The sequence below is a fragment of the Carcharodon carcharias genome, chromosome 20 (assembly GCF_017639515.1).
Source record: "Carcharodon carcharias isolate sCarCar2 chromosome 20, sCarCar2.pri, whole genome shotgun sequence".
Lineage (NCBI taxonomy): Eukaryota > Metazoa > Chordata > Chondrichthyes > Lamniformes > Lamnidae > Carcharodon > Carcharodon carcharias.
The window spans coordinates 13,084,668-13,112,074 of record NC_054486.1 but is presented as its reverse complement, the minus strand read 5'-3'; the positions used below and the strand labels follow the sequence as shown (position 1 = coordinate 13,112,074).

The window sequence follows — 27,407 nt, the reverse complement described above, 5'->3', positions numbered from 1 at the left end:
ACTGTTGCTATCCATAGTTATAAATCTCCCTCTTTTCTATGCCCCTTTACTGTGTTCATAAGTGTGTGTGAGGTTGTGAACACTTTCCACCCCCACCCTCCTTCCCTGGGGCTTTAATGTGAATAAACTAACCCTTTGAATTAATCATAATGCGAGTTTGCTGTGAGTTATTTTTAAAATGGATCACACAAACTGAGGGTTTGGGGGAACATGCCGCAGCCTACTTTAAAAATACTTCAAAAACACCTCTGCTTATTCACAGATGGGGAGAGGATAAAGAAGTTCAGTTTCTCTCTCCCCTGTCCGTAACAATATTCTGTAATGGGTTTTTTTGCAATTGGCACATTTGACGGTTCTCTTCTTCTGGTGTAGGATTTCCTTTTGTTGTTTTTATCTTCTTGGAAGTGCAAGAACAGGTGCCAAGCAGAAAGGCATTCGGTGATCCTTCAGATCAGACAGCAAAACATTGACCAGCTGCAGGTGACGGGCATCATATCACACAAGTCACAAGCCTTAACCCTTGTTTGATCATAGCTGAGCAAATGTTTGTTTGAAGTTGATCAGCAATTGTTTTCTTCAGTTTAGATTTTCTATTTCTTTGACCTACCAATATTTTCTGTAGCTTGTGCTATGGTGCAACTAAAACTGCTTCCTGCATTTCTGCCAGGTAGGGTTTGTATAATTCTTGTGTCAATTCCCAGTATGACTCTGGAGCACAGCTATATAAGAATCCATCATGCAGATTATGTCAGACCATTTGGGATTGACGCAGCATGGAGTATAACTCCAGTGCTGTATTAAACTTGAGTGAACAAGTACTCAAGGGTTCATTGTTTCTCACAGACGCTTGATAAACCTAAGCACATTAAAAAAAGTTTTTCATTGTAGATGTTTGTGTCTACATTCTCAAAACATCCAGTAATTACCTGCCATAGTGCGCAGGTTGACCATGAGTTTGTGCTTTCCTCCATGTAATGCATACCTTGAATTGATTATGTAATAATATGTAACTGCAACATAGCTGAAGTGCGACTGCAGAAATGGCAGTGACCAATAGCAGTGTGATTTACTGTACTAAAACAAACCTCTCAGTAAATTTTTGGTTTCTGTTTTTCTGCAATTCCCTTTGGTATTTGTTTTTGACGGAACATATTGATTTTGAATTTGCAAACCATAAAAATCAGCTTCAAGTTTGTCACTTCATTAGCTTTTCCATTAAATTCCTGTGTCATGCTTAGTTTGATCATAATTTGGCACAATAATTTGGATTCCCTTCATATTTTTATTATGAAAATTCATAGAATCATACAGTACAAAGGTTGACCATTCCACCCATCACATGAGAGCCACTTCTTTGAAAGAGTTGTCCAATTGGTGCTACCCACCTGCTCTTTCTGTAGTAGTCTGGCAAATATCTCCTTTTGGCTTTCATCATGTATCTTTTAAAGTTGCATGCTCCTATCGATATCCAGGGGGTTACCATTGACCAGAAACTGAACTGATCCAGCCATATAAATGCTGTGGCTGCAAGAGCAGGTCAGAGCCTGGGAATTCTGCATCGAGCAACTCACTTTCTGACACCCCAAAACCTGTCCACCGTCCACAAGGCACAAGTCAGGAGTGTGATGGAAAAGTCTCCACTTGCCTGGATGAGTGCAGCTCCAATTACATTCAAGAAGCTTGACACCATCCAGAACAAAACAGCCTGCTTGATTGGCACCCCATTCACCATCTTAAACATTCGTTCCCTCCACCACCGAGGCATAGTGGCAGCACTGTGTACCATCTACAAGATGCATTGCAGGAACTCACCAGCTCCTTCAACAGCACCTTCCAAACCCCTGACCTCTACCATTTCAAAAGACATAAGGGCAACAGATGCGTGTGAACAGCGCCACCTACAAATTCCCCTCCAAGCCACTCACCATCCTGACCTGGAAATATATTGCTGTTCCTTCACTGTCACTGGGTCAAAATCCTGGAACTGCCTTCCTAACAGTACCTACAACACATGGACTGCAGCGGCTCAAGAAGGTGGCTCGCCACCATGTTCTTAAGAGCAATTAGGGATGGGCAATAAATGCTGACCTAGCTGGTGACACCTAAATCCCATGTAAGAATAAGTATTTTAAAAATCTAATCGTTGTAGTGAAAGGTGTGTTGAGGCACAGAAAGATGTTAAGATATATTGTCGCATAGTGAATTAGCATTCTGTGATACAAATGTAAATATCTTATTACCTGCTACTTAAGTAGACTTGCATTCTCTTTTGAATACAAGAGTCTGCTGACTGCATTGCTTTTCAACTAGAGTTTTTGAAGGCGACTATCTATAATGATTCCTCCCATTTTCTTTTCCTCCACATAATTTTTTATTTTAAAAAAACTATAGAAGCAGCTCTTCAAAAGCAGTAGTTTCTTCCCCAGCCTTGAGAAATAGTCCAACATTGCAATTTTATACTTTGATTAGGTCACTCGCTCTAAAGATAGACACACTCCCATAACTACAAGATCTGCCAGCACTCACCTTTTTTCTGGATAAGTGTTTTGAGGAACATTTGTGGTGACATATACAGAAACTGAAAATTTTTATCTTGAAATGATAAACTGAAGAGCTGTAAATCTGATGTTTTTTGGCAATTGTTAACTCTGCATTGGAAATTTGCCTCAAACTAATTTATTGGTTTACAGCGCATGCTTTGCCCCATTATATCAAATGGGCGTTATTTATGGGAACCATTAATATGTTCCATGTTTGTTTATTAGTAACATGGCTGATGTTTTGCCAGTCTTATCTCTGATTCTTAAACTGGAATTAGCTCCTTACAAATTTGTCTTGTGCTCTGTAATAAGCTGTTGAGTTTCAGAATGTGGAAGCAGGTACAGAAACCTGAGGTAAACCTTTGGGCTAATACTTTCATCCCTAAATTTTTTTTGCCAATAGTTAGAAACAAACCATTTATATCTAAAATCATGACATGGGCGTGGATATGTTTAAAAGCAGGAATTTTGTTTTCTTTTAATCAAAGTCAAGTTAATCTTTTTAAAATTTTTTTTGGAGAAAATAGAAAACGCATAGATATAATGCATTTGATGAGAGTATTTTTTTGACTGTGTTCTTGTCGAGCCGGTGTTGTACATATGCTGATTTCAGATTTCACAGTTGTGCTCCCCAAAAAACTTTACTTTTGCATCCAGATCCTATAGATGGTTGACATTAGTGTATTTACTGAATATCCTGCTCCCACCTCCGAGAAGGGGCTAACCTTGTTCAAATGACTGATTACTTGTCTTTCCACCTTTTCCCCCATCCCCCTTCCTCCTTTTACCACTTCCTTCCTTTCCCCTTTAACTTTGAGGTATCTCAGTTGGTAGCAGTCTCACCTCTGAGCTAAAGGCTTCGGGTTCAAGCCCCACTTCAGGGCTTGAGCACAAAAGTCAAGGTTCATAATCCAGTGTAGTACTGAGGGAACACTGCACTGCCAGAGGTGCCGTCCTTCGGATGAAGCATTAAACCGAGGCCCCATCCACCCTCTCAGGTGGATGTAGAAGATCCTATGGCACTATTTCAAAGAAGAGTTGAGGGAGTTCTCCCCAATGCCCTGGCCAATATTCAACACCCAGCCAGTATCACAGAAACGGATTCTCTGGTCATTATCACATTGCTGTTTCTTGCTGCTGTGTTTCCCACATTACAACAGTGACTACAGTTCAGAAGTATTTCATTGGCTGTAAAGCACAGTGGTCATGAAAAACACTATAAAAACGCAAGGCTATCTACCTTCCTTTTACCTTTTACTGGCCTCTCATAAACAGGTAATGTAGTCCAAGTGAACCCTATTGCTCCCCACATTCCCATCCCACTCCCCTATACTTTGCCTTCTTCTTTATCTATTCCCCACCCCACAACAAAAGCAGGCTTGCTATTTTTTATTAAAGTCTAGGCCCTGATTCTCGTTTGCATTACAGATTCTTTCAGCTGCAGCTGTGGAATTGTAGAACTGGTTTCAATTTTTAAAAAAATCTCCTCAGGATTTCCCTGTAAATTTTTTATGCCATTAACTATTCACCAACTGATGATTTTTCAATGAATGTCTGCCCAAGTGGAAAAATGGTGCAGTATTTTTGCATTAATACAGCACACTATTTTTTTGTATACAGACAGAAATTCGATTTCCAGAAAGGAAGTAGACTAATTTCTTAATTGCCTGCAGCTTTTTCAAATGTAACGCTGCACTGGTGAAGTCGGATTTGCTGCAGTTTTGTACATTCTAAAACTCTGTACTAACAGCGATCATGCTGAACAAGTTCAGTGATGGACTGTGAATTTTAAATGTGTTTCACCTTGGAAAATGCCGCTTGGAGGATATCTAGAAAGGAGAAAATAAAACATTTGGCTAATTGGTTATGTGTATTCATCTGGCATTGTATGAATTATTCATGGACCGTAGACATCAGAGAACATGCGAGGAGAGGTGTTACAAGATGCGTCATTGTGTTTTAATAAATCTCGTCTTGCTTCAGGGACAGCTGATGGTTGCAGTGCTTGAGAGCAGGCCCTTTTATAATGGTGTAGCTAGGAACGTGCTGCGAGGATAGATTCTGATTGAGTCAGTGAGATAACTAAGAGGATTCTCCCAAAATCTGGAAAAAAAATAACAAATTGAATAAATGTATATTATCGCATTTTAATGTTTATCAGAAAGCACTGACAACGTTAAATATGTTTTCAAACATGCGTCGTCCTAGTGCCCTACTGGATATGTGCAACTAATTGCAAAAAAGAAATCTTTTTGTGAGGATTGCGATACCTTGTACTGTAAAGCTGACACTTGAGCTGACTGTGATTGTTGGGTGCACCCTGAGATTAGATTGCAGCCTTAAATCATTTCCTCTGATCTGATCTAGTTATAATCTAAATGGTTTGAGTTTTACAAGAGGGCATTTGAGCTGGCCGTGGCTGTTGCTATGCATCTGACTGTTACTCCATGAACTTGATTTAGGATGGCATTCACCCATAATAATTGCTGATTTTGACACCATTGTTGCAAGTTGTTTATCCAGAAATAATCATCCAATCTATGGTTGTATGTTGAGGTGGGTGAGGTGTTAATTATATCGTGGTTCCTGAAATGCACTTAGGAATGCGCATTGTTATAAATAGCACCACACTGCTATCTGTTACTTGTTAAGAACTCTTGGTTTTCTCTTGCATTATTACAGAAAACTTTGTTATCAGCAAGTTAACTAAGTAGATGAGTTGTCTTAAGTAACACATTTGACATGATTTTACTGCCAATGCATAGGGTCTCACATTACTGATAAATTTGGATATCATTTATTCCTGCTCATTATCTAAAAAAAAATTTCCTAAAATTATTTTGCAATCCTGATGAACCAACTGCAACAGCTGTTTAACAAAAACAAGTAGCTAAGCAAACTGTAAATTTGGAAAGTATAACAGTGGTGATATTGAAGGACTGAGGAAGGTTATAATTGTTTTGAACAAAGTGTGTGTACAATTGGACTGGTTGCACATAGTATCATGTAAAACTGTAGTCAGGCACAGTACACTATTTTAAGCGAATACAGCTGAGCATGCAGTTAGACTTGGGCATTGATGAAAAAGATACGAGTTGTGCTTCAGTGTAAGGGTGGCAACACAACTCAGGAGACCAACTTAATGAGCTGAGCCGGTCAGATATTTCAAAAACCTCCTCCAAGAAACGAACTCCCATGAATTTGAATCCACATTAAGTGTTGAGTAACACCATCTTAAATTTAACATATACTGCAACTTCTGCTCCCTGCTGATATCATTATTCTCTTCACAATAGCTTATGCTCTGACTTTCTTCTCTCTCCTTCCTTACCTTTAGTCATAAATTTGTCTTTATTAAGTAGTAAGCCAGTTCGAATCAAAGAAAGGCGTTTGTCGCAGTGACAGTTAAGACTTAATACAATGAGCTGATGACTTGAGGTGTCAACATTTTCTTCCTGAAATATGAGCTCAGAAAGCTGAGAATTTAGTTGCATTTCTGAGCACACTAAATTGAAGTAATTTCTTCCTCTACATTCTGTATTCACTTAATTCACTTGTCTTCTCAATTAAACTGCAATTGAAAGTATACAGAATCTGCACATGTGACTGAACAATGATAAATGTCATTGTACACACAGTGAAAACCCCAGATATATAGTCATTGTCAGCACTGAAAGAAATGCCTTGTTTGCTGAAAAAAAGATTTAAAATTGAAATTGGAAAGTTGGCAAATACTTTAACTATCTGAAGGGTTTGGTGGAATCTGAACACATGCTCAGTGTGGTGCTATTTATAACAACATCAGTTTGCATTTATATAGCACCTTTAATGGTAGGTAAGCATTCCAAGGATTTTTTTATTCACCCATTGGATGTGGGCATCTCTGGCTAGGCCAATATTTATTGTTCATCTCTATTTGTCCTTGAGAAGGTGGTGGTGAGCTGCCTTCCTGAACTGCTACAGTACATGTGGTGTAGGTACACCCACAATGCTGTTAGGGAGTGAGTTCCAGGATTTTGACCCAGCGACAGTGAAGGAATGTCAATATATTTCCAGGTCAGGATGGTGAGTGGCTTGGAGGGGAACTTCCAGGTGGTGGTGTTCCCATGTATCTGCTGCCCTTCTTCTAGCTGGTTGTGGTCGTGGGTTTGGAAGGTGTTGTCGAAGGAGCCTTGGTGAGTTGCTCCACTGCATCTTGTAGGTGGTACACACAACTGCTACTGTGCGTCGGTGGTGGAGCGAATGAATGTTTGTGGAAGGGATGCCAATCAAGCGCGCTGCTTTGTCCTGGATGATGTCAGTCTTTTTGAGTGTTCTTCGAGCTGCACTCATCTAGGCAAGCGGGGAGTATTCCATCACACTCCTGACTTGTACTTCGTAGATGGTGGACAGGCTTTGGTGAATCAGGACATGAGTTCCTTGCCACAGGATTCCCAGCCTCTCACCTCTTGTAGCCACAGTATTTATATGGCTGTTCCAGTCCAATTTCTAGCCAATGGTAACCCCCAGGAAGTTTATAGTTGGAGATTCAGTGATGGAAATGCCATTGAATGTCAAGGGGCAATAGTTATATTCTGTCTTGTTGGAGATGGTCATTGCCTGGCACTTGTGTGGCGCGAATGTTACTTGCCACTTGTCAGCCCAAGCCTGGATATTGTCCAGAACTTGCTGCATTTGGACATGGACTGCTTCAGTATCTGAGGAGTCGCAAATGGTGCTGAATATTGTGCAATCATTAGCAAACATCCCCACCTCTGACCTTATGATAGAAGGAAGTTCATTGATAAAGCAGCTAAAGATGGTTGGACCTAGAATGCTATCCTGATGAGCTCCTGCAGTAATGTCCTGGAGTTGAGATGCCTGACCTCCAACAACCACAACCATCTTCCTTTGTGCGAGGTATAACTCCAGCCAACGGAGAGTTTTCCCACTGATTCCCATTGACCCCAGTTTTGCTGGGTCTCCTTGATGCTGCACTCGGTCAAATGCGGCCTTGATGTCAAGGGCAGTCACAATCACCTCACCTCTGGAGTTCAGTACTTTTGTCCATGTTTAAACCAAATCTGTAATGCAGTCAGGAGCTGAGTGGCCCTGGTGGAACCCAAACTAAGCATCAGTGAGCAGGTTGTTGCTAAGCAAGTGCCACTTGATAGCACTGTTGATGACCCCTTCCATCACTTTACTGATGATTGAGAGTGGACTAATGTGGCGATAATTGGCCAGGTTGGATATACCCTGCTTTTTGTTCACAGGACATACCTGGGCATTTTTCCACATTACATGGTCGATACCAGAGCTGTAGCAGTACTGGAACAGCTTTTAGGAGCGCGGCAAGTTCTGGAGCACAAGTCTTTAGTACTATTGCCGGAAAATTGTCAGGGCCCATTGCCTTTGCGCTACCCAGTCCCTTCAGCTGTTTCTTGACATCAGGTGGAGTGAATCTGTGATGCTGAGGACCCTCTGGAGGAGACTGAGATGGATCCCCCACTCAGCACTTCTAGCTGCAGGCTGCTGCAAATACTTCAGCCTTATCTTTTGCAATGATGTGCTAGGCTCCTCTGTTGTTGAGGATGGGGATATTTGTGGAGCCTCCTCCCCCAGTAAGTTGTTTAATTGTCCACCACCATTCATTCCTAGATGTTGTTTGGACTGCAGAGCTTAAGATCTGATCCGTTGGTTGTGGGATTGCTTAGCTCTGTATGTCACTTGCTGCTTATACTGTTTGGCGTGCAACTAATCCTGAGTTGGAGCTTCACCAGGTTGCACCTCATTTTTAGGCATGCCTGATGCTGCTCCTGGCATGCCCTCCTGCACTCTTCATTGAACCAGGGTTAATCCCCTGGCTTGGTGCTAATGATAGAGTGGTGGATATGCTGGGCCATGAGGTTGCAGATTGTGAGTACAATTCTGCTGCTGCTGATGGCCCACAGCGCCTCAGGATGCCCAGTCTTGAATTGCTTGATCTGTTTGAAATCTGCCCCATTTAGCACGGTGGAAGTTCCACACAACACGATGGAGGGTTTCCTCAACGTGAAGATGGGACTTCGAGTCCACAATTACTGTGCAATGCTCCTACCAATGCTGATGTGGACAAATGCATCTGTGGCAGGCAGATTGGTAAGGATGAGGTCAAGTAGTTTTTCCCTCTTGTTGGTTCCTTATTACCTGCTGCAGACCCAGTCTAGTAGCTATGTCCTCAGCTAGCTCGATCAGTCGGTAGTCGGCTACCAAGCCGCTGTTGGTGATGGACATTATTGAAGCCCCCCGCCCACCCCCAACCCACCCAGAGTACATTCTGCATCCTTGCCACCCTCAGTGCTTCCTCCAACTGGTCTTCAATGTGGAGGAGTACTGATTCATCAGCTGGTGGGGTGGTATGTGAGCAGGAGATTTCCTTGCCCATTTTTGACCTGGTGCCATGAGACATCATGGGGTCCGGAGTCGATGTTGAGGTCCCCCTGGGCAACTCCCTCCCCACTCTATACCACTGTGCTGCCACCTCTGCTAGGTCTGTCCCGCTGGTGGGACAGGACACACTCAGGTTTGGTGATGGTGGGTGGCTGGGACATTGTAAGGCATGATTCCATGAGTATGACTATGTCAGGCTGTTGCTCGACTAGTCTGTGAGACATCTCTCCCAATTTTGGCACAAGCCCCCAGATGTTAGTAAGGAGGACTTTGCAGGGCTGAGTTTCATGTTGTTGTTTCCCATGCCTAATTCGGTGCTGAGTGGCCTGTTCGCTTTCACTCCTTATAGGCTTTGTAGAGATTTATACCACTCAGTGGCTTGCTGGGCCAACCACATTGCTTTGGGCCTGGAATCACATGTTTGCCAGACCAGGTAAGGACAGCAGAATTCCTTCCCTAAGGGGGCATAAGTGAACCAACTGGGGTTTTTTTTACAACAATCGACATTAGATTTTTAATTCCAGATGTTTCATTGAATTCAAATTCCACCACCTGCCATGATGGGATTCAAACCCGGGTCCCCAGAGCACTACCCTGGGTCTCTGGATTACTAGTCCAGTGATAATACCACTGCCGCTATGCTAATGCCTCCCCATTGTAATAAAAGCAAAATACTGCGGATGCTGGAGATCTGACATAAAAACAGAAAATGCTGGAAAAGCCCAGCAGGTCTGGCAGCAACTGTGGAGAGAGAAACAGAGTTAACGTTTCGAGTCCAACATGACTTCTTTGGAACTTAGCTTGACTGTTGTGATATCACACCTGGATTTTTGTGTGCACTCATTTCAGTGAGGTTGCTCATTCCTTGTTGTAGGCTTCCTTGTTACCTTTTGGCTTGACCTCTAACTAAAGATTCTGTAGGTTTAGAGGCAATCATTAGATTTCAGTAGTTGTAACACATTTTGAATTGATTTTAGTACAAAGTTTTTGTATTGATTACTATAAACAAACATAAATTGGGGGGTAATCCCCTGATGCCCAATTGTAGTTAAATATATTTCTGGTTGTGTGCTTTTTTTTTAGTTGGAGTGGTTTTGACTGTTATGGGCTGTGTTTGTACCGCATTATAGTTTGCAGTCATCAGTTTTGACTCCACTTTTTATTATTTATTTAGTCATCGTGGCGGCTACATTCTACAGCTGTTTTGTCACTGTCTTTCTGGTTCATGTGTCGGTCAGAGGGTTTATATGAATTCCTCTGCGTAGTCACTCCTTCCTATATCAGACTTCTGCTATGGAACAGCACCCCTAACTGCACTGCTGCATATTCCAAGCTTTCTTTGCTTTTCTCTTTGATGAGTAACCCCTCAAATGGTTTGTCAAGTCCAGCAGAAGCCGCTCAACCTCATGTTTCATGAAAAGACGCCTCCCAGTATTTCATTGTAAGCGCCCAGACTAGCTTCTCCTCTTTTTCAGATTGGCAAAGAGAAATGAGAGAGAGGTCTCTTATTTTTAACTAGAACCTGGGAGATCAACCAAGCATCGAGAGACACTGAGCTGAAGGGATATTGTGGATGAATAAGAAAACTAGTAAAATGAAGAGAGGCCTATGCTTCAGCAATGCGAGGCCATCATAAGGACAACCAAAATAACTCACAAAAATACAGTGCAACTTCACAGAGCATATGGATGGTGTGAGCGTGCAATTGCTACACTGCAAGAACCAACTTCTATTTACTGTAGGTATTCATGGTTGGTTTAAAACAGTTATTGGATGCCCCACAATTTTGGACCAACCCTGGTCCTCTCAGTTCAGGTGCCTGTTGCCAACGCAGAGCCAAATTTGGATTTGAAAACTGGCCCAGTGCAATTTCTGTCCCTGTCTCTCCTTATCCTCCACTATTTCTTTGACCCTGTGACCACATCATCCTATACCAACATTTTTTTCTCCATTGCCCAACTCCATCAGACTGGCCTCGCTTGGTTCCACTCCGCTTGCAATTGTAGCCAGAGCATTTCCAGCAATGGTTTCCCTTCCCAACTGCACTGTTTTCATCAGAATCCCAAGGATCTGTTCTTGTCCCCTGTCTCTTTCTCATTTACATGCTGTCCTTTGAACAACACCAAGATCACCTCCTTCCACTCCTATAACATTACCTGCTTCTGCCTCAGCCCATCTGCTGTTAAAATCCTTAAGCATGCCTTTTACACCCCCTCACTCAACTATTCCAATGCCGTATTGGCCAGCTTTCTATCCTTCACCTCGATAAACTTCTTGTGTAACTCTGCTGCCTGTATCTTATTCTTCCTCAACCATCAACTCTGTTTCCACTCACCTAATTTAGCTCTTGGTCTCCACCGGCCTCAGATTTAAAATTCTAAATATTTGTGTTTAAATCCTTCATGGCCTCTCTCCGCTCTTTCCCCGTAACCTCCTCCAGTCCAACAACCCACAACAAAAACTCTGCGTTCTTCCATTTCTAGCCTCCTGTGAATCTCCATCCCATTCTTACCTCAACTGGCAGTTGCACCTTTGGATAGCTAGGTCCTATGCTCTGAAATTCCCTCCCCAAACCTCTCTGCCTTTCCACCAACCATCCCTAATAGCCACCTTTTTTGCTAGGCTTTTATTCACCTAATAGTATCCACCCCAAGATCTCTCCCTATGGTACAGTACCCATTTCTGTCAGAATACATCTGTGGACATATTTTATGTTAAAGGTACTATATAAATGTAAGTTTGATTTTTTGTTGTTGTTGGATGAGGATAGTCTGATATTAATTCAATTTTCCTCTTCATTTCTGTAACATGAGGCTGTGGCTTCAATGTGAACAATGAAACACTTTGAAATAAGGCACATTTTTCAGGAGAATGTTCTGCGTTAGCAAGTGGCAACCTTTCTTGCTGATGTTGTCAGAAAGAACTGATGACCATTATTAAGCCGAAAGTGGCCAGTTAATGATGAATCAAGTGCTTTTTCAGTTAATTAGACTGGCGAGAGGGGCACCTGGGACCTGACTCGGAATTCCATGCTTTCTTTTGGGCTTTTTAATTCCCTTCTTTGAGACGTGTTAAATTTAAGGTAACAGCTTTGTGGCCAGTTTCTTTTGCATTGACAAGACAGATAGCAGGTTCCTCCACAAGCTCCTAATTAATAAGCAGATTTAAGTTTTTCGTTAGAACAGAACTGCTGAACTGAACAGTTCACCAAGCCATCTTCACATTAATGTTGTCGACAGCCGATGGAAACTTGCTTCCATACCAAGTCTGCTTTTAGCTATAAGCTGTTTGAAAAAATACACTTTTTAACAAAATGATGAAGTATCATTTTTGAGTTGGTCTTTTCATATTTCATTCACCGCGTGTTACAGTAAGATGAGGGATGTGAAGAAATAAGTGCCAGGAGTTACTGGGGAATGGTAACTCATCCATTGTACATGGTGCAATGTATCTGTGCTTTCAGAATTGTAGTAATTGCTGTACCATCATCTGCTCCCTCACAATTAGTGAACCGAGCTGTGCAGGATCTAATTGTGCTTTTCCGATTGACAGTTTGTATTGTGGCAAGTTGTCAATATTGACATGAGATGCCAAGGAGTTTTCAGAGAACTAAAATGCTTTCCTGCTGCTCGGTATGATTGATCAGGTCTTGAAAAACTGAAAAAGGGAATGGATTTGTCCAGTTAGATGTGTGAATGCATTTGTCAGGATTAACATTTGGGTATAGTGCAATGCCCAACTGCAAACAAGTGTTGCACTGCTTGTAGATACTTGGAGATGCTCGAGGAATATTGGCTCGGGCAATTTGTGTTCAATTATTAGCACTGTGGATGATACAAAATAGAAATGTACTTAACAATTTGTATTTATATAGCACTTTTAAGACAATGAAAACATCCCAAGGTTCACAGAGGCATTATAAAGCAAAATATAGCACCAAGTCACATAAGGAGATATTAGGGCAAATGACCAAAAGCTTAGTCAAAGGTTTTAAGGAGCATCTTAAAATAGGAAAGAGCGGTAGAGAGAGACAAAGATTTAGGGAGGGAACTCCTGAAACTACGGATCTACATAACTGAAGGCACTGCCACCAATTAAAATCAAGGAGGCCAGAGGCCAGAATTGGAGGAGTGAATTGTGGGGCTGGAGGAGAAAACAGAGATGGAGAGGGGCAAGTCTGTGGAGGGATTTGAAAACAAGGAAAAGAATTTTAAAATCAAGCCACTGCTTAACTGGGTGCCAGTGTAGGACAGCAAGCACAGGGTTAATGGATGAATGGGATTTGGGATGAGTTAGGACACAGGCAGTAGAGGTTTGGATGACCTCAAGTTTACAGAGGGTAGAATGTGGGAGGCCAAACAGTGGTGAATTGGAATAGTCAAGCCTTGCGGTAACGAGGTACAGAATAGGATTTCAGCAGATGAGCTGAGGCAAGGTGGAATCCAGTGATGTTAGAGGTAGAAATATCTAGTCTTAGCCATGGCACCAATCTATGGTCAGGTGCCTTCATCAGAGTCAAGTATGGCACGAAGGCTGTGCACAGTCTGGTTCTGCATCAGGTAAGTTGCCAGGGAAGGGATGGACTAGTGGCAAGGGAGTGGCGCTTGTGGTGATGATCAGAGGCAATGGCTTTATTCTTCCCAATATTTGATTGGAAGAAATTTCTGCTCATCCAGTACTGGATGTTGGACAAACAGTCCAACAATTAGGAGACAGTGGAAGGGCTGAGAGAAATGATAATGAGATAAACTGGGTGTCACCAGGGTAATGTGGATGATGTTGCCAAGTGGCAACATGTAGATGAGAAATAGGATGAGGCCAAGGATGGACCCTTCCAGGACACCAGGCATAATTGAACAGGAGTGAGAAGAGAGACCATTGCTGGTGAATCTCTGGCTAAGGTTGGACAGATAGGACTGGAGAGAAAAAAAACAAAGTTAACCTTTCAAGTCCTTATGACTCTTCTTCAGAGCTCTGAAGAAGAGTCTTGAGGACTCAGATTGTTAATTCTTTTTTTCTCTCTACAGATGCTGTTAGATCTGCTGAGTTTTTCCAGCGTTTTCTGTTTTTGTTTCAGATGTTCAGCATCCGCAGTATTTTGCCTTTATCTCTGGATGAGACTGGAACCAGGCAAGTGTCGTTCCACTCAACTGGACAAAGCGGAGAGGTATTGGAGGAGGATGACGCAATCAGCTGTGTCAAAAACATTGGTCAAGAAGGATGAGGAGGGAAAGTTTACTTTGTCACAGTCACATAGGATGCCATTTATGACTTTAATAAGAGCTGTTCCAGTATCGTGGCAGGGGGTGGAAAACTGATTGGAGGAATTCAAGCATGGAGCTCCAGGAAAGATGGGCATGGGTTTGGGAGGTGACAACACATTCAAAAACTTTGGAGAGGAAAGGGAGGTTGGAGATGAGGTGGTAATTTGCAAAGGCAGAAGGGTTATTGGTTGGCTTTTTGAGGAGAGGGATGATAATGGTAGTTTTGAAGGTGAGACGGATAGAACCCAAGGAGAGCCAACATTGACATCATCAGCTAATGTGGGGAACCAGGCAAGGAATTTGAGCAACCTGCATTTTAATGGGAATAGGATCAAGAGAGGAGGAGGTGGGTCTCTTGGAGAAGATGAGTGGGAGCGAGGGCAGATATGAGAGAAACTGGAGCAAGATTAAAGTTCAGGGCTAGGGCTTCAAAGGAAATTTGGCCGATTGGGCAGCAGCTGATCAAAGGTATCAATCTTGATGATAAAGAAATCCATGAGCTCCTTGTACGGTGTTGGAAGTGTGTGTAGAGGGGAGGGGGTTTTAAGATGGCTTCCAGTAGAGAAAAGAAGCCAAGGGTTAACCTTGCATTCCAGAGCGATCCTGGAATAGTGAGCAGCTTTAGCAGGTGAGAGCAGAGCCCCAAGTGCTTTATATGGTCCAGCCAGATCTCTATTGCCACCTTAATGTTTCTGTTCTCATCACATAACGTTGCATTAATCCTTGCAATCCTGGTTGGCCATCTTGACTGAGTTATATATTTTCATAGCTCAGGATTCAGTTAATATTTTTGTGTTTTATAAGTTCAGTTGATTGGCACAAATAGATATATTTTCCAGGCTATAAATCTGCACAACAGTGCATCTTTACTAACCCAGCTGGTAATGAATGTGATCCAAGTCCAATGCTGCCTGTCAGCCACTATCAGTGCCCTGCTATGTCTGTCAATGATCTGTTCATTAAGTATGACTTGCAGACTGATTGTTCTTGACCCGCGTCGAAAGAGGTGTTGTAACAAATAGCTTTCCAGCCAAGAATCATTTGTGCTGTGTGATGGAGCCACTTACTGTATCTAAGCAAGATAGGTATTTCATTAATGGTTTCTGCTTAATAAGCTTAACTCTCCTCGGTTATAAACGAAGATAAATGTTGCATTACTGGTGAGGGATCCAGTGCATGGGATATCTTAACAGTGGGATGGTTATTATTGCCCAAGCGTACTTAACTGTTGGGAACCAGGAATACTGACAGACCTTGTGGTTGGAAGATCTGCAGCATGACAATAATGAGTGGGTGTTATGATGCACTGAACAACTCAGCTTATCATTAGGGTTGCTAAGATACAGAGATATTCTATTGAGTTATTATTTGTTGCAGACTATATTTCAGTAATATTGTCTGCTAAGCTTGTCTTCCCCTCTTTTTCACCACCTCCCATCACCACCCCACCCCCTTCGTCCCCACCCCCTTCGTCCCCAGCCCCGCACCCCCATCGTTGCCAGTCTTTGGTTCCTGCATTCTAAGCTCTAGCTCATACTATGTGCAATCCAACAAATAGGATGTATAGCAAGGGATATTTTATAATGTGTTTTTATAGTTTTCCTCTTTTTTTCAAGACAGCTGGAAATAATGTTTTTCATTCATATTTTCAGGATTGTTGTTTATTACCATGCCTTCATTAGGTTTTATGTGGCTTCTGCCTGTTATTAGCAAGGGGAGCCAGTGATAAGTTGTGTTAAACAGCTAAGCCACGCTGAGCTGTATAGACAAGAGTGGATATAGCTTTGACTTCTAGACTTCTGAGTTGGCGAATTTGATTTGAAGGGACAGTAAAGCTACAGTGAGCTGCAAAGTTCCTGGGGCCAAGGGGTGAAACATCAACCAGTGTTCCTGCCAGGGATGATAAACCACTTTCCTGCATGAGGACAGGGTGGGCATGACTGCCTTATTATCTGGTCTCATTGTCTGAGCTCCTTGAGAATAGCACCCACTGGGTTAAGGAAATAGCTTTCATCCGTCCAATCAGAGTTGACCACAAATTCCCACCTTCAATAGAGAAGGCGGAATGGTTACAAAAGAGAAAAAAAGGTTATGAATCATCTGTATTGCAGCAATAATTTACTATATTTTGCAGCTGTAGGTACAAAAGCAGAAATTTGGTGTGTGTGCATTTTATACTGACTGAAATTCAGTGGGAATTTATGAAGGGTTTACGAGCTTCAATTGAGATGTTAGAGGTCACTGTGTTAGCAAAGAGTAGAATAAACTGCAGTACACACGATCACTTATTTGATTGCCCTTTTAAAACAATTTTTGTATTATTTTATCATCTATCCTCATTCTCAGTATAGTTTTAATTTGGGTTTAGGATGTCTCCCAGCATTCTGTACTGCCTACACTGGTAAATGTGACTGAGAAAAATTTTTGTTGCCTTACTTCCCCCCTCTCCAAAAAGAAATGGCCCCCGCTTGAAGATTTTCTTTTAAGTTATCTACTCTCCCCATAACATTTTTTTTGGTGCTTACTTTCCATTTGTGTCCAGATCTTCAACTGTTGAAAATGTGCGTAACTCTGCTAATGTCTCCTTCAGCCAGCTAAGTAGCAAGTGTGCTTTGGTAATCTATCTGATTCAGCCCCTTGCCTGCAAGCAGGTTCAGTGGCCTCTGGCCTGCAAGTTTCCAACTGATAGTAAATCAGGAAATTAGCTTGCATTGTTACCTCTGGAGGCCCCAAGGACCTTTCCTTAGCCCCCTACTCTTCCCCATCTATGTGTTGCAACTTGGCGACATCGTACATCTCATCTGCTGCTGAAACCCTCATCCGTGCATTTATTACTTCTAGACTTGACTATTCCAATCCCCTTCTAGTCTGCCTCCCACCTTGCACTGCCTGTAATCTTGAGTTCATCCAAAACTCTATTTGCTGTATCCTAACTTGCACCAAGTTCCATTTGCCATCACCCCTGTGCTCACTGACTTAACATTGAATACTGGCCAGGCAAAATCTCACTTTTAAAATTGTCATCCTTGTTTTTAGATCCTTGCATGGTCTCACTCCTCCCTTTCTCTGTAATCTCTCCAGTCCCACAACCACCTGAGATATCCACACTCATTTAATTCTGGTCTCCTGAGCATGTCCATCTTTAATCACTCCACTACTGGTAGCTGTGCCTTCAGCTGTCTTGGCCTTAAGCTCTGAAATTCCCTCCCTAAACCTCTCTGTGTCTCTCTCTTTCTCCTTTCAAATGCTCCTTAAAACCTATGTCTTCGACTAACTCTTCCCTAGCATCTCTTCATGTGGCTCAGTATCAAATATTGTTTGGTAGTATTCCTGTGAAGACTTGGGTGTTCTACTATGTTAGGGGGCCATAGTCTTTGTTGTTGCATCCCAATCCATCTGTAACACTAGTATTACATACACAGCACTAATGTGCTCCTAATTTTTATCTTGGTACATTTTGAAGAATCCTACTGCTGTTACCATGATATATTGTGTTATTGCTACCCTTGAAGGATATTGCTTGGACACAATGGACCAGTCTTGTATAAATTACAAGGAAGTCTTTATTAACAATACTGAACTCTCTACATATTTACAGTAGATCTGGAGAGGACTCCATACTAGGTCCTTACACATTGCTACTCATCTCTAGACTGGCCCCAGCTCCAGGTCATATTCCTTCTTACATCACCATGTGGGCAGTGCTGTACTCAGTCTTATGTTAACCCTTTAGGTACCAGATCCCTCTACTGTACATTTGATGTCACTGCAGTCAAAATCTTAAAACGTTGGTAAGATATGCTCTCTTTCCTACCATTTAACCTGATTAACACTTCAAGATCATAAATAATCATTTTGAATATAAATATCAAAATGTTCAATATTGATCAATATAACACTGAAGGAAATCCAGCAAGGCCTGACACAAGTTTTGTATCAGTTTTCAAACTTTGGGTTCATTCCAGGTGCACAGAGTTGCTACTTTTCGTTCTTCCATCCAAGTTAGCTGCTTTGTTGTGAATCCATTCCAAATTAATCATCTGTATGTGGGAGACTTGACGATACGAGACAAGACGAAATGCTCTTCTGCAGATTGGATGCAAGTGTGTGCAGAGCTGGGATTCAAGCTGGATCATGTGGTATAGAAGGTGGCATCCCGGAATGTCAGGTTAATATGCTAGACAAGATTCCTGGTATTTTGACACATGCATTACATGGAAATACTGGGATTTGTTTCTGTACAGCTAGAATAATTATTTAGCATGGATTTTTGGCCCATATGTTTTTATCTACATTGAGTACAGTAATTATGCACCAAAATACTTCCTCTTGAATTAAAAATATTGCTCGAATCCAAATGTGAGACTAAATGTAAATTGCAAATATCACAAATGTAATTAATATTGTAGATAGAGGATAATAATGAAAAATAAATTATGTATATTTTCAAGAGTATAAATACCCTAAAATAGTAGTGATTGCCTTTCTTATAGTGTCCCACACTAAGGGGATACTCCACTGTGGTTCTGGGGTCAGAAGGCATTCTAAGGGGCCTGACATCTCTGGTTGTACTGAGAGAAGTTCGAGATTCTACGAACACTGTGAGGGTGGTTGAGACATTTGAGAGTTCTGGCAGAGAGATTATCAGCATCTGAGCAGCAAATCCTGAGGAGGGCACATTAGAGGATGTGGAGCCATGGAGTTACCAAGTTGAACAGAAGTAGGGTTTCTTGGCATTGAGGGGGAATGGGGCTTAGGAGAAAGAGATTCAATCCACCTGAGGCTCCATATATGGTGTTAGTTTCTCCCTGCTAAACACTAGGATGACCACTCCTGCCACAAATTCCATTCCCTTGCCATCAATTTAATTCCCTTCCCTGGGCACTGTCTTAGGTTGAGTCATCAAACTGCTTACAATCTCTGATTTGTATTGAACTCCCACCTAAGCCTCTGACCCCACAACCCCCTCCATCACAAAGGTTGCTAACTTCCACCTGAAAAGCTGCCTCATTCAGAACACTACTGGGTGCCATTCACCTGTTCTCACTGACCTCACTGAATGCCTCTAGCCAAAAATTTTCATCCTAATTGTTTAAATTCTTTCATGGACTTGCTACCTGCTATTTGTAACCACTTCCAGCCCCCAAAATTCTTCAATCACCCAGTTCTGGTCTCCCTGCAGTTCTCGCTCCTTTCACCCCACTTTTTGGCAACCATGCGTTCGCCCATGGGGCCACATGCACTGCTATCTCTGCTCCCCGCCATTAAACCATTACAGCTCTTCCCTTTCCTCTCCTTTAAGACATTCCTTAAAAACCACCCCTTTGACCAAGCTTTTGGCCACTGTTATGGCACAGCCGATGGTAAATGCTGAGCTACTCAAATCCCAAAGGGAAACTTGAAACAACTGCCACAACTGTTTTGAGATGCTTGCCTTCAATTCAGTAGTAATAAGACCACCAAGTCTTATAGGTTTCTTAACAAAACTAAATTAAACCTTTATTAAATTTAAAAAAAATTTAAGCACACACATTGGTTTACAAATCACTACTATGATAACTCCTAGCTCCCCTAATTAATCTAACTCCCTGTTACACCTCTGTTAAGGCAACAGTACAACAACATAGATTTAAACAGATCCAGGCAAAACAACACGATACTCTGGGCAGTTGAATTCAAAGTGAGTTTTCTTAACTTCAGTTCTTGCAGACAGCAGTTTGAAGCTTAGAGCCTAGAGGTTTTTCACACTTGTTAGATCTTAGAATTCCTTCCCTTACACACAGCCTTCTTTGCTTTATATTATATTTTCCCCTTAAAAGTACAAATGTTCCCATTACACCTCACATTCTAAAACCTCCTCCATGTTTACTTACTTAGCATTTCAAACCTAATTTCCCATCTGATACATCAAAACACTCAGACCAGCTGTCTGTAATTCACTTAAAACCCACACACTCTTGACACAGACCCCATTATTACTCTACAATAAATTCCAATAACATTATGAAAATTATTATATCTTCCTGACACCACCCTTCCCAATAATTCTTATGTTTGGTGCTGGTTTTTGTCTCTTTATGCCTTTGTGAAATATCTTAGAATGTTTTTCAACATTGAAGGTGCTATGTAAATATAAGTTGCTGTTGATGTCACGCACTCCTCCCCCCCCATCACTTACTGTTATCACCTAGTTTCTGTTTTCATATTCCTGCCTTAAAGCATTTGTTGCCTTCATCATCTTATACAGTCTTTAATCCACATGAAGATCCATGAATCCTCATTGTTTAAAAACAAAGTTTATTCCATTTTCACATTTTTGTATTAAAATGAAAATTACTATTCAGGCCCCAAAAAATTGTTTGCTGTCTTCCTCAGGAAAGGACATTTTTTAAAACTAAATTCAGAACAAAAATGAAACGGGGAGCTAGTATTGGTTGGTTACTGCCCTTAAATATCAGGATGTACTCGACAATTCAAATTCACCTTAAGCTAATTCTGAAACTGATCCATTCCCTCATTGAAACAAAAAAAAATTCTCAATAAACTCCGCAAAATATTACCAAAGGAACCACAAGTAAGAGATTTTTTTTCTGTTTTTTTTTAAATCATGCAATAATATTTGCAGTGTTTTTATTTAAACCTTCTGGATTGCTTATTTCCAGTTCAATTGTTTTGAGATTTGGAATAGATGTGATCTTCAGTGCACTCTAAAATGTTCAGTCATTTTAAGTGGCTTTCTTTGCATTTAATCTTAATAAACATTGGCTCAATCTAATGGAAACTTGTATCATTGAGACAGTGCAATTGCTTATTGCTTAGGCTCTGTTAAGAAGGAACAAGGAAATTAGGTGCTCTGGTTACTCAGAATGTTTGGCAGAGGCGGAATGCTGAAACGTGAAATTGGTTTCAATTTCTCAGCAAGTATGTTCATTATTTCTCAAGTTGCTGAAATTTAATGCAGAGATTTAGCTGCATAATCTAATGGCTACCAGACACAGTAACAAAAAATTGGATTCTTGGTGGAATGCCTAGTGTGGCAGCATCAGTTCTAATCAACCATTAAGAAGGAAAATATTATGCAAAATCTACATTGAAACAGAGCTCTGTAGGAAATGTCCAGTTAGATTCAAATTGAGATACAAGTATTCAATAGCAGAATAATGAAAAGACACAGAAACCAATTGGTCATTGATGTTACAGTTAATTTGCTTTGCTTCTTGAGTTGTCAAGTATTGAAGCAACAGGGTTTTTCTAACATTTCAAATTAGCCTCAAAATTTTGTCTGTGAGGGGAAGAAATTCCTTGTTTTGTGATCTGCCATTTGTATTTTGAGGTAATTTGTATTCTGATTTGGAAACGCCCAATTTGGAAATTTGGTTTTTCATTGTAGTTACCTGCTGTTCCCTGTACCTGTTTTTCATTGTAGTTACCTGCTGTTCCCTGTACCTGTTTTAGTTGCTCAGTGAGACTTGCTTGTCAGACATGAACAATTTGGAACCGAGAAATGTGGGATGATGTATGGTGTGGTGTGTGTTAAAAGACAGAAATGGGTCATGCATACTATCCTGCCTTAAAGCAATATCACAGGACCTTTACAGTGCAGAAGGAGGCCATTCGGCCCATCAAGTCTGCACTGGCTCTCTGAAAGAGCATTCCACCAAGTCCCACTCCCCTGCCTTATCTCTGTAACCTTGCACAAACCTTATTTTCAGGTAGCAATCCAATTCCCTTTTGAATACCTCGATCAAACCTGTCTCCACTACCCTTTCAGGAAGTTTATTCCAGATTCCAACCACCCTCTGGGTGAAAATATTTTTCCTCAAATCACATTTACCCCTTTTGCCAATTATTTTGAATCTGTGCCCTCTAGTTCTTGATGTTCTCTTGAGTGGGAACAGTTTCTCACTATTTACCTGTCCATACCCCTCAGAATCTTGAATATCTCCATCAAGTCTCTTCTCAGCCTTCTTTTCTTCAAAGAAAAGAGTCCCAACCTCTCCAATCTATCCTCATAGCTACAGTTCTTTATCGTTTCCTCTGTTATCATTTTGAGATTGATGACCTTTTGTGAGATGTTGAAGATGACCATGAAGGCCTTATCATCTCCCCTGCATCAAAGCGTGAGGAGAACTGCGCTCATATCGCCTTGTCTTCACCTTATTCCCCCTGGAACCATGTAGCTATGAGGTTGTCATGGGCATGTCTTCCACATTGTGCCCGTGGAATGGCATCCTCGTGGCTTGTCTGAATCCTCGCCCTCTACAAATTCATCACCTTCAATATCCTCCTTATCTGAGGAGATGTGTAGTTCTTCCATGTCCTCCCTTTGCAGCACTAGTTTGTGCAGGGTGCAGCAAACAACAATGATGCGGGACACCCTCTGAGTATTGGAGAACCCCGCCTGATCGGTCCAAACATCTGAAATGCACCCTTAAGAGGCCAATAGTCTGTTCTATTAAGGACCTTGTGGTTGAATGCGCAGTATTGTATCTCTCCTGAGATGCACTCTGTGGACAACGAACAGGCTTCATTAGCCACATCTTTAGGGTTTATCCTAATCACTGAAGAGCCATCCCTCTATGTGCCCAGGGCCCTCAAAGATCTCTGGCACCTGCGAGTGACTCAAGATGAATGAGTCATTTTGAATGAATGCAAAATGTTTGACAAGTTATCGCTGAGCTCTAAATATCAATACATTAATGATTGGAAATAGCCAAATATAGCAATATTTGTAGGTTTAGTTATTTATCCTTTTCATATTAAATAAATAATGGGATGAATTAAGAGCAGCTTTCAAATGATGGATTGTTTCAAAAGATTTGACCATGGTTCAGCAGCAAATGATAAATAGTGGAATGGTAAGAGTTTTGTTTCTCTGTGTATAAAAGGGGCATTGTATACCCAGTAGATATTGGTAATCATTGCTTATCTCCTGGTGGGTGTCTCTCAAAAAATTGCCTTATGGCTTGAAGTGTCAAATGGCCTACTCCAGCTCCTATTCCTTATGTTCCTGTATCTTAGCTTCTTTTCCACTCTAATCCTTTGTGTGCCTCTCCATTTGTCTTTCTGCATTTGCATGTCCCTTCCCCATGCTGCTCACCGACTTTTTCAGCTTTATTTTCGTTCTACAGCATTCTTTGTCTAGTTCTTAATTTATCTCACTATTTATTTAATTTGATCATCAACTGTATGCCACAATTTGGTTGATGTGAGGTACATGGACTTCCAAAAGGCTTTTACTGAAGTGGCCCATAAACGACTTGTCATCAAAGTCAAAGCCCATAGAATAAAAGGGACAGTGGGAGCATGGATACAAAGTTGACTGAGTGACAGGGAACAGACAGTAGTGGTGACCGTTTGTTTTTTGGATTGATGGAGGTAAGCAAGACTAGTTTTGGTCTCCATGCTGTAAAAAGGATAGAGAAACACTGGAGAAAGTGTAGCAAAGATTTACAGCAATTGGGAAAGTTTTAACAGGTTGGGGCACTTTACAGAAGTGAAGACTTAAAGGGGACTTGATAAAGGTCGTTAAAGTTATAAATGGGTTGGACAAGGTATGTGTGGAGAAAATTTTTTCACTTATGGGAAAATTCAAAACCAGTGGCCATAAGTACAAGCTGTTGGCGATGATTCTGCTTTTTCACATTTACCCCTCCTTTCAACCCACCTATTGTTGCTTTACTTGCCCCATTACCATCACCTTTTGCCTTGCACCATAATTCCTTTTGTCATTTAATCGCTCCTACCTTCCACCCTATCACAGGCATTTCCTTTTGCTTTTTTCTCCCCGACTCAGCCCTTTTCCCTGCCTCTGCATTGGCATAGAACCTGTTACAACTGTTTTGCCAATTCTCATGAAAGGCCATCAAACTGGTTTCCACCTCCACAGATGCTGCCAGACCTGCTGAGTATTTCCAGCATTCTCTTTATCTTTCAGATCTCCAGCATGTGTGTTTTTGCCTTAATTCCTTCAGGGCCTGCCTTAAAAAAGAAAGATTATTGAATCGAAAATTAATTTTGCTGAGTACAGGACGGAGGGGGAGATATGATACTTGCATCCAAATTAATAGATTAGATAGAAAAGATTGACATTAGCAACCTATGTAATTGGAACAACGAGGATAGCACATGAGGAAGTTTAGAGATTTCAAACGACAGGTTAATTGCCATGTAGTCAAGAGTTCCAGCAGAGCAAGTTAATTCTGGTCAGTTAGCTCTTTAAAAGGGAGCTGGATTAATTGTCCGCAAATTGGGGGTTTAGAGATATAAATAGTACTTCTTCATAGTTTTCAGGGTAAATAGAGGCACATAATGTTTTTTTTTAAATCTGTTAACAAGTGATTGTGAAATCTCGGACAGAATGCTTGCACATGGATTCTGCATGGACTTAGTTTGATGATCCAGACTGTAAAAAGCATATCTTTGGAAAAAAGACAATTAGTGATTCCAGCATTTGTATCATTTATGTGGCATTAGTATTCACATAGCTGCTTTTTCTCCGCATACGTGACCTCATGACGTATCACAGATATATAACAAACCACAGGGTAGTTAGTGCAACATTACGAATGCTTGAGGCAGCTGACATCTTAATTGAAACGAGCAGTTATTTTTTTTTTCTTCTTCAGTCAGTTATGGCTAAAAATAATCCATGTATAATGAGATGACTGTAACCACTGCCCAGATCTGTTACAGTGGTATGTCGGGAAATGATCAGCATATAAAGATGTGTTCAGTGTTTGAGGCTTGGCAGCAGGGACATACGAACATATGAATTAGAGGAACAGGAGTAGGCCATTTGGTCCCTCGAGCCTGCTTCGCCATTTGATAAGATCATTTAAACAGTGTTTAAATGCCGGCTTTGCCAGTGATGTCCTTCTCCCAAGAATGAATTTTTAAAAATTTAATTTGCTCCATTTTATTTCTGCTGTATCTGATACTTCCTACTCTACCTAAGCTGTATGTTTTTCCTTTTTCATATTATTTGGCTTTTCAATTAGCAATACATAAAAATTTCTGGGTAGCATTGTGACTTGTGCAGCCAAGCAGTCCCACTGTTTTCATATTTCCCTATTTGTTCTTTTCCCTGTTTTGTACTTTCCTGACTGTGAAGCTGCACGGATATTCTGTTCTAATGTCACTGACATGGAACAATGGAATTCATCCCACTCACCTTTCTATACCTGTTTGGGGAAAAAGATGGGAAAACAAAATTTAAGGCTCTCATTGGTGCTTCCTTTGTGATAGCACACTTCAGAGCAGGACCACTGACAGGGGGAAAAGGAATGTGGACAAAATTTCATCATAAATCCAAGAGCAAAAGAGGTCTTCCAAGATTTGTCATTTGTCTCTTGATGGAGGTCTCTTGTGATCTCCATCTATCCCTATTTTAAGGCAAAAGTTTGCATTGTTCCATCACTCCTTGCTTCCCGTCCCCGTCCTCTTTATCGCCTACTTCCATCCCCAAAAAGGTAAGTAAAGGCAAAGAACTCAACAATAACTTCAGACAATGGTCCAAAATTGCTAGCTTTATCATCATTTATCATTATAAAACCCTGCCATGCTCTGAATAGTTAGATATAAAAGTTTGTTCTTAATTCAATGCTTTGATTGTAATTTTATTTAATGAAAAATTAATATTTATCACTAAAATGGATGTTTTAAGCAGTTAAGGAGCATGCAAGTTCCCCACCTTGTATTGCTTCAAGATAAAAATGTATTCGTTGTGAAGTCAGCCAGAAAGTCCCAGGAGTACTCCCACTTTGATCACATTTTTTAGAAATGGCATTAACCTTATTGTATGCAACAGTTTGATTTATGCCAGTGCACCACCTACATTACTTGTTTAGTTCTATTTATCAGTATTAACATGTTCATGGGGAACACATGAAGTCATCATTAACAGTCTCCACACCTTCACCTTTGTATAGATTACTAATTCTCAGAGGCAGTGTTAACTTGTTTAGCCACAGTGTTGTATTAATGTCAAAGAAATGCTGTGATTTAACATCATGTCAGAACAAAGAGATATAATGAGGTGTTAGAATTACTTTCTACAGTAGATGATTGTTGTTATATTTTTATAGATAAGTTTGGAAAGCAAGTGTGATGTACTTAGACAAAGAATAAGGATATAACATTTCTGGCTCTAGCCCTATGTGTGTACCCCTCTTCTCTCCCCCACTCCTCACTCACCTTTTTTCTGGTACACCAAAGGACATAACAAGGGTGATTTTATTTCTGCTTTCTGGTGTGGCTTGTTTCCTTCCCCCATTCCAGCATCTCCCAGCAAAGATCAAATTCTTCAGTATTGCATGACCCAGTGTTTTGCTTGTTTGGAGTACAGTGTATTAAAGGTACTGTGTACTAGCATTCACTAAATTCATTCTTGGGTTGGAGGGCATGTCCTCTGAGGAAAGCTTAAATAGACTGGGTCTTTATTCTGTGGAGTTTAGAAGAATGAGAGGTGATCTCTGTCAAACATACAAAATTCTTACAGGGCCTGACAGAGTAGACGCAAGAAAAATGTTTCCCTTGGCTGGGGTTTTGGTGTCTAGAACCAGGTAACAGTCTCAAAATAAAAGACAGGCCATTCAGAATTAAGATGAGGAGGAATTTCTTCACTCAAGAGGGTGGTGAATCTTTGGAATTCTCTGCCCCAGAGGGCTGCGAAGGCTCAATCATTGAGAATGTTCAAGTCTGAGATCAATGGATTTCTACATATTAAAAATATTAATGGATATGAGGCTAGTGCAAGAAAATTGTGTTGAAGTAGGAGATCAGCCATGACCTCGTTGAATGGCAGAATGGGCTCGAAGGGCTGAATGGCCGATTCCACTTATCTCTTATATTCATATGCCTCACTCAAGTTTTTTTCTTTCTTTTTAATTGTCATTTTTTTGTTTGCTATGGAATGGTTTTTTTCCTCTAATTCAAAACATTTCAGAACACCTAGGCCAGACTGGCAGTTTGAGATTAAATGGGTGTCTCACGTCAATGGTAGGGTAAATTGTAGGTGGTATATTGAAGCAGTAGCTGTGAGAGAGTGAACTGCCATTTCAATTCCATGCTTATGTGAGAGGTTTTGTGATTATCAGTTCAAGTACACTAAATGCTTTTGTCTTTTTTTTTGCTCCATACTTGTGAAGTACATTTTGCAATTTCCTTGTCTGCAAACATATTGCAATTTTAAGAG

General features: G+C 41.0%; 1 protein-coding gene across 8 annotated transcripts in view; it reads left to right on the top strand.

Annotated features, from left to right (window-relative positions):
* Positions 1 to 27,407, top strand: part of gphnb (gephyrin b) — a 432,935-nt gene that overhangs the window by 82,132 nt on the left and 323,396 nt on the right. For 4 of the 8 annotated variants that reach the window (XM_041214789.1, XM_041214788.1, XM_041214784.1 and 1 more), the window contains exon 2: positions 10,424 to 10,686. The exons of the other annotated variants lie outside the window; for them this stretch is intronic. In XM_041214789.1, the coding sequence (XP_041070723.1) occupies positions 10,557 to 10,686 (130 nt within the window). In that variant the 5' untranslated portion in view covers positions 10,424 to 10,556. The remainder of the gene's footprint in view (positions 1 to 10,423; positions 10,687 to 27,407) is intronic. 8 annotated transcript variants of the gene reach the window in all.